Genomic DNA, 14,462 nt, shown 5'->3' with positions numbered 1-14,462 from the left:
TTACTAAATAATTATTCAAGAATATTAGTGTTACTAAATAATTTTTTTAGTTTTTTTTGAACTTTGGTCAAATCTGGTCAAACTGTGGTCAAACAATGGTCAAACTAATTATTCAAGAAATATTAGTGTTACTAAATAATTATTTCAGTTTTTTTGAATTTTGGTCAAATCTGGTCAAACTGTGGTCAAACTACTTATTCAAAAATATTAGTGTTACTAAACAATTATTGTTTTTTAGAACAATAGTTTCAAACTCAAACAGTGAAATATGTGACTTCATGCTCAAGCTAAATTTCTGAGGGTTAATAGGATTGACATCTTAGTATTGTCAGGAAAACAACAAGTGCAGACTTGGAAACGAGGGAGAATAGAACCCGGAAGTTAAGCGTGCTCAGGCTGGAGTAGTAAGAGGATGGGTGACCGTCCGGGAAGTTAGATGATTTGAAATGATGAGGGGTGATTACAGATTAGAGGTTAAATTGAGCAGCGATGAGGGGTGATTAGAGATTAGAGGTTAAAATAATTCAGAAATTTGAAAATCAAAAAAAAAATCAAATTTAAAAAAAATCATAAAATTTCCTTTAGTACCGGCTGGTGTTACCAACCTTGACTAAAAGTGGACCTCCAGGCAGCGGCCACGTGGAGGGCCTTTAGTCCCGGTTCGTGTAAGAACCGGGACTAAAGGGGGAGGCTTTAGTAACGACCCTTTAGTCCCGGTTCCAGAACCGGGACTAAAGGCCCTTATAAACCGGGACTAAAGGCCTTTTTTCTACTAGTGTTCGCTCCTGGCCCAGTACGTACCGGTGGAGCAAGACACAGCCCTTTGCAGCGATCGATCTGAAAGCACCGAACGAAGTTACAAAGCACCTCGAATTAGTACCACCTCAGGTATATATATTGACTACAAAATCATCTAAGCGGGACGAAATTAAGAATATCACTTTGCTTTAATAGTAGGTATAGATAGATATAGATATAGATATATCAATGAAAGGTAAAGATAGTACACGGCAACATGGAAATATCAACAATTCCATCGTCTGTATATTTAATTCCACAATGTAGTGTGCATAGTTTTTTTCTAAAGTCAAACAGTGACCAAGTTTATTGAGAAAAATATAAACAATAATAATACAATAATAAATATAATATGAAAGTCTATCTTGTGTTTTATGTAGTGATATGAATTTGATAGTATATATGTAGATATTATTCTCTATAAACTTGGTCAAAGTTGATGAAGTTTTGATCATCGGATTTAATAACATTAGTCATAAAAGAGAGGAGGAGGATTAGAGTTTGCTGAGTTGTCACTCACATCGTACAAACACATAGGCAGTCAGGCACGTATACATAGCGAAGTTAAATCCCCAAACAGGTTAATTGATTCCGGTTATAGATGCGCGAGTACATACGTACTTATGCACTGTTGAGTATTGTGATTGTATTGGAAACATATAATAGACTAGGAAGTATTCTGTCTTTTCTTATACTCCAAGTAGACGCCACACTTTTCAGATCAGCCTATGGTCATCTTGACGCAGAGATTAAAGCTCATACGGTTGCTAGGGAGTTTGTTTCTTATAAAATTGGTCGAGAGCAGAATAGACTAGCACATCTTTTGGCACACTATAGTAGTACCGAGTATTGTACTGCGGTATGGTTGAACTTGAGTCCTCCATGTTATGAGGAGCAGTTGTTTCGAGATTGTAACCCTATCATTTAGGAATAAAACTCCCTTTCACCACGCAAAAAAAAGTAGATTATGTACTCCTATATATATGCCCACGAGGCTCAAGTAATACATCAATTAATTTCATCAATCTCTCTCTATCCTTTCTAACATGGTATCAGCCTAGCTGATCCAACCCTAGCCCTTGCCCGCCGCTTCCGCCCCGCGCGTCGCCCCTGAGGCGGTCGGCCTCCATGACCACCGTCGGGGGCCGCGCCGTCCGTACCTAGGGTTCATCCGCCGGTCATGTTGACCGGCTGCCCTCGAGAGTCTTTTTCCCGATCCTTTGATCCTGGTTTTCTCTCTCTGGCCAGTCACTTTGATCGGCCTTTTCTTTCGGGTTTTCCGATCTAAGATCGGTTTACGTCGCCCGCCGCCGCCGTCAACCCCCACGCCTCTACTCCGACATCGGCATCGACTACACCGGCCACTTCGTCATCAACAGCGCCGCAAGGCTGGACGCGCCGCCCAAGGGACGCCTTCGTGCGTCGCTGCTGGCCGCTCATCCGTGCGGTCTCCATCGCCGGTCCGTCTTTGTCGTCATCGCCCGGAACATCACCGACAACTTCGCCATCGACTCTGATCTGCGGGTCGTCCCCGCCATGGCGCGTACAGCGTTGCATCGGTCTGATCAACCGATCACGCGCATGTCCTCGTCAAGCCGTCCCTGAGCACGCGCCTACCACCGATCGAGCCATAGGTTGCCGTCGCGTCATCCCTTCGGATCACTGTGTCGCCACCCCGAGGTCATCACGCCGGCTGCCCCGACCCGCGCCCCACTCTCGCCGATGCACCTTCAGGTTGTCGCATCGCGTGACGCGGTCCACGCCGCCACCCCGAGATCCTCCCGCCTGCTACCCCCGTAGCCACCGCCTTTGCATCGTCCCTTAGGGCTATCGGGCCGTCGCCCCCGTCCAGTGGTTCTCCTCGCGGCTGCCCCGACCCCCGACCCGCCGCTACACCGCTTCTTCGAGTTGTAGCATCACGAAACACGGTCACCGCCGCCGCCCGAGGCCGCACGCGCGGCATCACCGCCCGCACACCGCAGCTGCAGCGCCCCTTCGGGCCGTAGCGATGCGGCAAGCGATCCACGCACCGCTCCGATGTTTTCTCGTCGTTGCCCCGACCTGCTCGCCACTGCGTCATCCCTTAGGGCCGTAGCGTCGAGGCCCGCGGTCCACTCTGACGTCCCCGTCGACCTCCCATGGTATGCGCCGCGCCGCCACCCTTGGCGCGGGAACGCCACCGTACGCGACAGTCTTCGTCATGCTGTTGGGTTCCTCGCCTACTTCGAGCACCACCGGCGCACTCCTAACCCAGCCGTCGCCGTCGTCAGGCCGCTATCGCCGCTCTTGTTCGGCCGTCGCCGCCGCTAACCCTGTAACCGCCTACGCCGCCCTTCCACCCCCTTCAGCTTCGTCCAGCACCTGCTCTTCGCCAGCGTCGCCGTCATCTTCCCCGACCACTTCATCTACTCCGACCATCGTTGGCGACATCGGCCCCGCGCCGATTGGCGCCACAACCGTCGTCGAGTCTTTCTCTGTCGGCCCCTCCGACTCCTCGACATGGAGTACAGCTCGTGTAGGTCCCTCGTCTACGTATCCAGGGGGTGCTCCTGTTAATTTAGGACAATAAAACTGAGCTTCCTAGCCCTCTCACGCACTGAGTGTTTCTGGCCGTCTATTTTCATGATCTGTGCATTCTTCACCGTCAGATTTGCTGTGTCTTTTTTACTTCCACTGCACATTTGATTCCTGGCCCAACTTTCCTAAAGGGAGAAATCACTAATTGAGGAGTACTCCTTGCAAAGATCACTCCCGCCTCCTCAGGTTGTGACAAGTGGCGCTCTACATGTGCGCCACTTGTCGCAACCTGGGAGTTTTTCCTTTTTTGTAGATCCATTTATTCAAAACATTTATCTCTTATACCGTGTGTCCAAATCTCGAATCATTTTCATCGTTGGGTTTCTCGCGTCGAGATCTTCAAAACTAGATCAGATGTTGATAGGTTTTGACGAACTTTTTTCAAGAAATTCCGGACTAAAAAACCAAACCAGGAGCACGGTTTTTTTCCTTCCCGAAAGAGGCACGGTCGTGCCTCTCACGAAACCACAATCATTCCTCTCGCGGAAGCAAAAGATCTCCAGTCAGTGTCGTTTCATGTCCCATCTCCCTGACCGGCTTACCATCAGGGTGCAGCATCCTCAAAAAAGGACACAAGTACTTGTCTACATCCTTTCAGCTTCTCAATGGGAAGCCTAATCGATTGACATGCACATGCTTTATCCAAGGTACAAACTGTCGTACACATTCTTTATTTTCCCTGTTCTGGTTCCACCTTTTCTCTTGCTTATTTAGTTTCGTTTGTTCTGGAATCCGGCTCATGGCGTCGGTGGAAGCTTGATTTACTCGACCCGTTTGGTTGCACGGCACGGCAGGATGGTTTGTGGCGGCAAAAAGGTATGCGTCCTTTCAGGTTCTATCGCCAATTCAACGATGATTGATTGAGAGTTTAACCAGCCATTACTCACAGTCTGATGCGCCAGATGCCAATTGTTGCAGGTTTCTTACAATTGGGGAGTCATAATTTTCATTCAATTCATGCACGCCCATATAATCCCAACCTTGCCTCTGCTCGTTCTCCACTCTCCTCACTTCTGCAAATCATTCTGCAGGCTGCAGCAACGATTGGTGATTCTTATGTCTGCAATTAGTTCCAATTATTCCTCGTTCCTCCATCTCCTCTTCCCCCAATTCTTTCTCCATCTATGGACTTTTTTTTATCACTGAAGTTATTCTTTGTGCCGAAAAAATGCAGCTTGTATACAAGGACTAATTTTAGCAACACACTGCTCTGGGTCAAGCAACACATCAACTAAGTCATCTTGGCAAGCTAGCAGAGTGTGTACTTTTGCTTTACCGACATATTTTTTTTTACCTAATGTATAATTGCACTTTACATGATTGTCAGGCAATAGCCAACTCAATCTTTGATGCTCATGCGGATGGAAGCGATGTAATCACTCAAAACTACAACTAAATACTCACATGTCCTTGCTCAAGTTGTACTAAACTAATCTATCACGATATGTATTTGATAGGTAAACACAATCAGTAACAAGAAAGAACTCGAGGACAAGGACAGTGACAACAGTGATGGAAATGATAACAGTGGAGTGCAGATTTCTCCTATACATGTTGCAACTGTACAACATTTCTTACTTTTCTATACCCTTGACTATAATAATTTGCTTCATTATCACTGTGATTCTCTTTGAATAATTGTAGGAACACATAGCACCATATTCAGACAAGGAACAAGAAGCACGATCTTCTGATATTGGTACTGCAACCAAAAATGATTCACCCAGAACTAGAAAGAAGTCCTACAAAAGGTCTAAACTACCACTTAGAAGCTAAAACTTCTCCATGTATGCTTAATATTTATTTAGGAACAAATTTGTGGATTACTTGGATGGAACTAAAGCCAAGAAATTGCCTCCACCAAAGAAGGTGCACTAATAATCCTAAAAAGAGCTTCGATCAGCATTTGAAGTGCTCATAAAAGGAATGGCGATGTTCGGCATACATCCATCTTTTCAAGTGATTTAGTTTTCCATTAGTAAATATATCGCCTCTGTGCGAATGCTACTACATGATCAAATGATCAGCAACTTTGTCTTCACAAGTAACTATGTTTTGGTATTGTGTTTGCAAAAAGTATTACTCTTCTATGCCCTGAATAGTTAAACAATGCAATTCTATGCACATGGTTATTCTACCTCTAAATAATATTTGTTTTGATAGATGCGCTGATTCGATATTCTACTATTCTGCCAAAAATGTTTAACTCTCCATGCTATATTATCTCAAATTGTATTAGCATCACAAAATGCACCTTTTTAGTTTTCAGTTAAACTTTCTCCCCACATGAGCAGAGGCTAACATCTGATTTGACCATCTTAGTCTTCAAATTCATATGCAAAATCAAAATTCTTGCCCAGCAGAATTCTAGTGTCGACCACCGAAAAATTTGCAGCCTGGAGTGTCTTGTTCCTCTCCTATATCATTGGTCCTCCTCGTTTCCAGGCGAACGTAGGTGGAGTAACAGTTACCTCAAGAACAAGAACAACTGTTTTTAATTGCCCGTAAAAGAAACTCTGGCCCATGATGTTTTTAGCTGCCCTTAAGAAAAACGTGCAAGATGGGATGCTCGAGACCGACATACGAAATGGGAGGATGCTCGATACACTGCTCGATCCCGTGCGGCCAAGCCAATGGACGGATGTACGAAAGAACCGTGGAATGCCGGTTAATTGAAAGAAACACAGGGACTTTTCTGCAAATAAAAATGACAGGCTAAAATTCTTACCTCCCTTTATTAGAAAAGTCAATATATATTTTATTTTTGTTTTCTGTTTTTCACCATTTTAGTTTTTAAATTCATAAATTTTAAAATGTTCAAAATCTTAGAAAACTGATTGAAAGTTCAAAATCTGTTCAATGTGTATTTTGAAAAATGTTCAGTGTGTATTTGGAAAAACATTCACAATACATTAAAAAATATTTAATTTATATTAAAAAATTAAATGTGTATTTTTTGAAAATTTGTTCACTGTATATTGAAAAGTATTCAACATATATTTAGAAAATGCTTACAGTATATTAGAAAAATATATAGTACAAAAAATTGTTTTTTACATGAAAATGTTCATAGTGTATTTTCTCGAGTTTGAGAACATATTTTAGAATTCATGAACAAATATAGTATTTTCTATTTGTGAACTTTCTGAATTCCTGAAATTTTTTGTAATAGTGAAAAAATCTATTTCGCCAACTTATTCCAAATGTGAGATCATTTTTGGAAACCATGAACATTTTTTTGAGTTTGTGAACTTTTTCAAATTTGTGAATGTTTTTTGAATTCAGAAACTATTTTTCAAATTGATGGACTTTTTCTGAATCTGCATACCTTTTTCAAATTATCAAACATTTTCGAGTGTTTTTTGCTTGACGATAGGAAACACTGCAGGAAACTGGTGCTAGCATGATACTACTTTTTTTGAGACAATGCTAGCATGATATTCCCTCTGTCCCATAATAAGTTTCATTGATTTAGTATAATTTTGTACTAAATTAGCGACACTTATTTTAGGACACACGGAGTACTTAAAAAAAGGGTAAAGTGGGACGGCCCATACCTGAGCGTTGCAGGCGATGGGGTGAGTAGCGGATAGGGTTAAAGTACTTTAGCCTGTGTCGGGGGGATGAACCCCAGGTAGGCAACGGAACCTAGATCCTTTTTAAAAACAACAGGCCAGCAATGCCCCTCAAGCCGGCCCACGCTTGACCCGGTTAAGCTCCTCGACCCGGCCAAATCCCTCAACCCGGCCCTAACGGCCGATGCAAGGCAGCCGAACCCGGCGCATCAAGACTTCTCCAACAAGTCAGCTTCCCTTTGGCGTGTTCCCCAACCCGGCCATGGGTCAGCTCCCGTCCCATCCAGACCGTACGATGGGACAAGTCTTCATTCAGAGATGAGCAAGGCAACAGTGCCCCGCCCATGCCTCTGGTCAGCCGGGCGTGGCAATAGTGCCCCACCTACCCGCTGACCAGGGTTGGCATGGCTACAGTGCGCCTGTCGTCACTGCCGACGCCGGCAAGCGGCGACCTGACGAAACACCACTATAGCGGACTCAACTCGGCTACTCCCTGACGACCGATAAGACGGTCAACAGTGCCCCTACACCCGGCGGGTCCCGCACCCGGAGAACTCGGCGAGCCCTGACACCCGGCGGGTCCCAGCACCGGCTTCCCTGACGATGACAACCTGGCCCCACGGCCTTGTAACATTACCATTGTACTCCTGGGGGGTTTACCTATAAAACCTCCCAGGAGCCCTCATGCATACGGGCAATCACTCACTCACACACACATAGCAAGCAACACCCAAGGAGAGGGAGCAGCCTAAGCCTTGGACTGCCTTCCTTCTTCCTCCATACAGCTCTAGGAGCAACTCTGTACTGATACACATCAACTACACTCGGCAGGACTAGGGGTGTTATCTCTCCGGAGAGCCCCGAACTTGGGTATGTCTTGCGTCCCGCGCTCGCTCATGCCGACCTCGCCTCTGGAGCCCACCAGTGCCCTCGAGCCTCCTCCTATCTTTAGCCATCCCTTAGCATCTGCCGTGCGCCCAACACGACAGTTGGCGCCAACCGTGGGGCAGCTCGAGGTCCTGGCCGGCAGCATGCTTCAGACGGGGCTCCTCTCTGACTCCGACGAGCCCGTCACGCTGGCGGACGACGTCATCGACGCACTGCCGCCTCCTTCGCCGCGCTGCGCATCTCCGATACGCCTGCGGTCGACGAGTACCCCAGCGAGGTACTTGACTTTTCCGACTCCCCCCTTTCCCTCGGCGGTAGCACTCCCGCCAGGGCAATGGACCTCTGCATGGAGGTCTTCATCACCGACACCGGCGCCTCTTCCTCGTCCAGCGCGGCGAGGAAGACCACCGAAGCCAGGGCCGGAGCGGAGCGGGCCGGCTCGCCCAACCCGCTGCGTGCCACGATGCAGAGCCTTCGCGTCCCCATAGGCACCGACATCAACGCCTCCAATATCGTCGAGGCCCGGACTCGTCTTGACGAGGACCACCAGCGCTTGTTGGACCTCACCGAGACGCTCGCCGCCATGCAGTATCGCCTCAACTCCGCTCAGCTCGAGCGCAACGCCGCCTACGGCTTCACGCCGAATACGCCTGAGCCAAGCTAGGTCGCCGACGTGCGGGCCCGGGGGGCGCGATCGGACGCACCTTCGGCGCCATCCCTCCCGTCTACGACTCCCGTGAAGAACATGTGCGCCGCTCAGGCGGTCGCAGTTGGCCTGGATCAGCTCGCGGGCGAAGAGCTACAGGAACGCCTCAAAAGGGTGAATGACCTCCTCGCTACGGCCAACGCATAGCAGGACCGCCTCAACCAACTTGCCAAGCCGGCGTGATCCGGCTCCGCCCGCGCCGGCGGACCCGGCGACCACCAGAACACGGCGTCTTAGCCACCCGGCGAGGCTCACTCCGGCCGCACCCGGACCCGGCGCAACCCCGCCCGGACGACTGCCGGTGGCTTGGGCGACGAGCCGACCTCGGAGGTCCGACACAGACTCGACCCCCTGCTCCAACCCAACCGATGTACGACTGCGGTCGATCCGGCCCCCCGCGGCGCAGTCACCAACCGGTTGGGCCCGTGCGCCATCGACGACACCGACGCCCGCCACCGCCTCGACCGACTCGCCCTCTCCCAGGAGCTGGAGGAGAGCGGCCCCGTCGGGCATGTGCTTTGGACCACGCATCCGGGATGAGCCCTTTACTAAAGGGTTCACGCTCCCCCGCGACACCCCCAAATACAACGGCACCGTGAAGCCGGAGGACTGGCTCACCGTATACACCACCACCATCGGCATCGCCGACGGTAACCACCGCCTCGCCGTGCGCTACGCGCCGCTCATGCTCCAGGGGGTTGGCCCGCACCTGGTTTAACAGTCTGCCGGCGGGCAGCATCAACGCGTGAGTCGACTTCGAGCAGGCCTTCGTGTGCAACTTCACTGGCACATACAAAAGACCCGACCGCCCCAGTCAGCTCGCCATGTGCATGCAGGGACCAGCGGAAACCGGTCGTGAGTACCTCGCACGCTGGACCGAGCTCCGGAACAGCTGCGAGGGCGTCCACAAAGTCCAAGCGGTCCAATACTTCATCAACGGGTGCCGGGGTGGCACCCTCCTCAAGCACAAGCTCTTACGCTCCGAGCCGGCCACCATGGCCGCGCTCATGGTGACGGCGGACAAGTACGCAAATGCCGACTCCGCCATGAAGATCCAGGTGGCACTGGCTGAAGCCGGCAAAGCGAAGCGGTTCCCCCTCCGAGCCAGCCGGCGAAGGAAGCCGGCAGCAGCACAACCAACAGAACAACAAGCGCAGGGCCGATCAGCCGGCCCAGCGCTACGACAACCGGCTTGTCGCGACCGCTGAACAGGCGCACACGAACGACCCGGCCGCCAAGCACCGGCAGACCGGCAAGACGACGTGGCACCCCGCCATGAACTTCGAGGAGATGCTCGACGCCCCTTGCAAGCACCACAGCGGCGCAAGGCCGTCCACGCACACGCTTCAGCAGTGCGCCATCACCAAGCGCCTCATGAGGGGCGACATCCCGCCTCCTCTGGCCCCGGCTCCGGGAGCGGGCCAGCTGCCTCCGCCTCCACCGCTGCCTCCGGCTGGCGGCGCGATGCGCGACGACGGGTACCTGGCCCAAAACGCGACCTACGTCGTCTTCACCAGCCTCGGCGATGACAAACGCAGCAAGCACCTCCTTCGGCAGGAGGTGAACACCGTCATTCCGGCCAAGCCAGAATACGTGCACTGGTCGGAGTGCCCGGTCACCTGGACTCGGGAGGACCACCCGGCCGTCATGCCGAACCCGGGTGGTTACGCCCTCGTCCTCAACCCCACCATCGTCGTGCCTCGGCGCACGTGCAAGTTCTCCCGAGTCCTCATCGACGGCGGCAGCAGCATCAATATCCTCTACCGCGACACCATGACCAAGCTCGGCCTCGAGGCCAAAGACCTGGAGCCGACCCGGACGATCTTCCACGACATCGTTCCCGGCCTCTCCCGCTCTCCAATCGGCCGGGTCCGCCTCAACATCCTGTTCGGCGACAGCGACCATTTCTGACGCGAGCCACTCTAGTTCGAGGTGGTGGACCTGACCAGCGTGTACCATGCGCTACTGGGCCAGCCCGCGCTTGCCAAATTCATGGCTGTTCCCCACTACGCCTACCTGAAGATGAAGCTACCGGGTCCGAAGGGCCTCATCAGCAATGTCGGCGACTACCGCAAGTCCATAGAGTGCGCCCGAGACGGCGCCAAGCTGGCAGAGTCGCTGGTCGTAGCCGAGGAGCGGCGCCAACTCGACCGGATCGTCACCTTGGCCAACGAGACGTAGGCCGCGCCGATCCCGGTCGAGGAGCCGGCCGACGAGGCCTCGTTCAAGCCCTCCAAGGAGACCAAGAAAGTGAAGCTGAACCCGAAAGAGCCCAGCTGCAGCAAGTACATTGTTGTGGGCACCCGCCTTGACAGCAAATAGGAAGGCGAGCTCGTCGACTTCCTCCGTGAGAATCGAGATATTTTTGCATGGACCCCAAAGGACATGCTGGGTATCCAGAGGAAGTACACCGAGCATAAACTCCACGTCCGCAAGGACGCCAAGCCTGTCCATCAACCCCTGCGACGTTTTTCAGAAGAGAAGAGAAGAACCATTGGTGAAGATGTCGCCAAGCTCTTGGCGGCCAGCTTCATCATGGAAGTGTTTCACCCCGAGTGGCTGGCCAACCCAGTCCTCGTCCTGAAGAAGAACAAGACCTGACGCATGTGTATCGACTACACTAGCCTGAACAAGGCCTGCCCCAAGGATCCATTCGCCCTCCCGTGGATCGACCAAGTCATCGACTCCACTGCCGGGTGTGAGCTCCTGTCCTTCCTGGATGCTTACTCCAGCTATCATCAGATCAAGCTGGACCCGGCCGACGCCCTGAAGACGTCCTTCATCACGCCCTTTGGGGCGTATTGCTACATCACCATGTCGTTCAGCCTGAAGAACGCCGGCGCCACCTTCCAGCGCTGCATGCAGAAATGCTTGCTGCCGCAACTCGGCCGCAACGTCCACGTCTATGTGGACGACATCATGGTGAAGACCAAGCAGCACCTCACGCTCCTCGACGACCTGAAGGAAACCTTCGCCAACCTACGCGAGTACAAGGTCAAGCTCAACCCGGAAAAGTGCGTTTTCGGCGTCCCGGCCGGAAAGCTACTCGGCTTCCTCGTCTCGGAGCGCGGCATTGAGGCAAACCCGGAGAAGATCAACGCCATCGAGCGCATGCGCAAGCCGGCTCGGCTGCGCGATGTCCAGAAGTTCACCGGCTGCTTGGCCTTGGTCAGCCGGTTTCTCAGCCGACTAGGCGAGAGGGCCTTGCCCCTGTATCAGCTGATGAAGAAGACGACGCCATTCGAATGGAACGACCAGGCGGACGATGCTTTCTGGGACCTCAAGCACATGCTCTCCACCGCACTCGTCCTAGCCGCACCGGCCGAGAAGGAGCCGTTGTTGCTCTACGTCGCCGTAACCTCGCGGTCGGTCAGCACGGTGATGGTGGTCGAGCGACTAGAGAAGGGCAAGATCCAAGCCATCCAGCGTCCCGTCTACTACCTGAGCGAGCTGCTCTCCGCCTCCAAGCAGAACTACCCGCACTACCAGAAAATGTGTTACGGCATGTACTTCACCGCCAAGAATTTGAAGCAATACTTCCAAGAGCACGTTGCTACCATGGTCAACACGGTCCCTCTCGGCGAGATCATCGGGTGCCAGGATGCCTCTGGCCGGGTCGCCAAGTGGGCGCTCGAGCAAGCCGGCCACACCATCCTCTACGAGCCTCGCACTACGATCAAGTCCCATGCTTTAGCCGACTTCCTCGTCGACTGGACCGAGACCCAGTACCTGCCGCCGCCGTCGGACTCAACGCACTGGCACATGCACTTTGATGGCTCGAAGATGCGTCTCGGCCTAGGGGCCGGCATTGTGCTGTCCTCCCCGAAGGGCGACCGGCTCAAATACGCGCTCCAGATCCACTTCACCACCTCCAACAACGTCGCCAAATACGAAGCTCTTGTGCATGGCCTCCGGCTTGCCAAAGAACTCGGCATCCGACGCATCCTATGCTATGGCGACTAGGATCTGGTGGTGCAGCAGTGCTCCGGCGAGTGGGACGCCCGCGACCCCAACATGGCGAGCTAACGCTTCCTTGTCCAAAAACTGTCTGTATTCTTCGCGGGCTGCGAGTTCCTCCACGTCCCGCACACGGAAAATGAGGCGGCCAGCACGCTCGCCAAGATCGCCTCGTCCCGGCAATCCATCCTGTCCGGCGTCTCCCTCGAGCACCTGCACAAGCAGTCCGTCAAGCCATCTCCGGACTCCGAGTCCATCTACATCCCGGCCGCGCCTCAACCCGGCCCGGGGACTGCCGAACCCGGCCCGGGGACTGCTCAACCCGGCCCGGGGGCTGCAGCCGTCGACCCGGCCGCCGCCGTTCCCAACGCGGGGGCTGCTGTGTTGGGGAACGTAGTAATTCAAAAATTTCCTACGCACACGCAAGATCATGGTGATGCATAGCAACGAGAGGGGAGAGTGTTGTCTACGTACCCTCGTAGACCGTAAGCGGAAGCGTTATATCAACGCGGTTGATGTAGTCGTACGTCTTCACGATCCGACCGATCCAAGTACCGAAAGCACGGCACCTCCGAGTTCTGCACACGTTCAGCTCGATGACGTCCTCGCCTTCTCGATCCAGCAAGAGGGGCGAAGTAGTAGATGAGTTCCGGCAGCACGACAGCGTGGTAACGGTGTTGGTGAAGAACAATCTTCGCAGTGCTTCGCCTAAGCACTACGAAAACTATGACGGAGGATAAACTAGAGGAGACGGGGTTGCCGGCACACGGCTTGGTGTTTCTTGATGTGTCTTGGGTGCTAGCCCTACCCCTCTATTTATATGTTGAGCCTTGGGGTCAAAACTTGGAGTAAAAGCCTCCACAAAGTCGGTTTCACCCGAAAGGCAAGAGTCCTTCTTCAGACTCCAGGGCCAGACGCCAGGGTTCACGGCGTCTGGACCCAGACGCCAGGGACCCTGGCGTCTGGCCCCTGGACTCCGCAAAACTTCCTTTTGCGCTTTCCAAAAACCTCGTGGGCTTTCCCCTTTGGCCCAGATAAAGTGTTCTCGTGCCCAAACATTTCGGGAAACATCCGGAACCCCTTCCGATGGATTCCGGAACCTTTCCGGAGATCAAACACTACTATCCACATATCAATCTTTACTTCCGGACCATTCCGGAGTTCCTCGTCATATCCGTGATCTCATCCAAAACTCCGAACAACATTCGGTCACCAACATACATAACTCATAGTACTATATCGTCAACGAACGTTAAGCGCGCGGACCCTATGGGTTCGAGAACTATGTAGACATGACCGAGACACCTCTCTGGTCAATAACCAATAGCGGGACCTGGATGCCCATATTGGCTCCTACATATTCTATGAAGATCTTTATCGGTTAGACCGCATAACACATACGTTGTTCCCTTTGTTATCGGTATGTTACTTGCCCGAGATTTGATCGTAGGTATCTCAATACCTAGTTCAATCTCATTACTGGCAAGTCTCTTTACCCGTTCCATAATACATCATCCCGCAACTAACTCATTAGTTGCAATGCTTGCAAGGCTTATAGTGATGTGCATTACCGAGTGGGCCCAGAGATACCTCTCCGACAATCGGAGTGACAAATCCTAATCTCGAAATACGCCAACCCAACAAGTACCTTTGGAGACACCTGTAGAGCACCTTTATAATCACCCAGTTACGTTATGACGTTTGGTAGCACACAAAGTGTTCCTCCGGTAAACGGGAGTTGCATAATCTCATAGTCATAGGAACATGTATAAGTCATGAAGAAAGCAATAGCAGAATACTAAAGGATCGAGTGCTAAGCTAACGGAATGGGTCAAGTCAATCACATCATTCTCCTAATGATGTGATCCCATTAATCAAATGACAACTCTTTGTCTATGGCTAGGAAACATAACCATCTTTGATCAACGAGATAGTCAAGTAGAGGCATACTAGTGACACTC

General features: G+C 51.8%; 1 protein-coding gene across 1 annotated transcript; it reads left to right on the top strand.

The window, feature by feature from the left end:
• The first annotated feature begins 12,048 nt into the window (after positions 1-12,048).
• On the top strand, positions 12,049-12,507 carry LOC141041973 (uncharacterized). The gene has a single exon (XM_073509556.1). The coding sequence runs from the start codon at positions 12,049-12,051 to the stop codon at positions 12,505-12,507; it is 459 nt and encodes a 152-aa protein (XP_073365657.1).
• The last annotated feature ends 1,955 nt before the right edge of the window (positions 12,508-14,462 follow it).

The sequence above is a fragment of the Aegilops tauschii genome, chromosome 2, assembly GCF_002575655.3.
Source record: "Aegilops tauschii subsp. strangulata cultivar AL8/78 chromosome 2, Aet v6.0, whole genome shotgun sequence".
NCBI lineage: Eukaryota > Viridiplantae > Streptophyta > Magnoliopsida > Poales > Poaceae > Aegilops > Aegilops tauschii.
The sequence above is the reverse complement of the archived record's forward strand: the minus strand, read 5'-3'. Positions and strand labels throughout refer to the sequence as shown.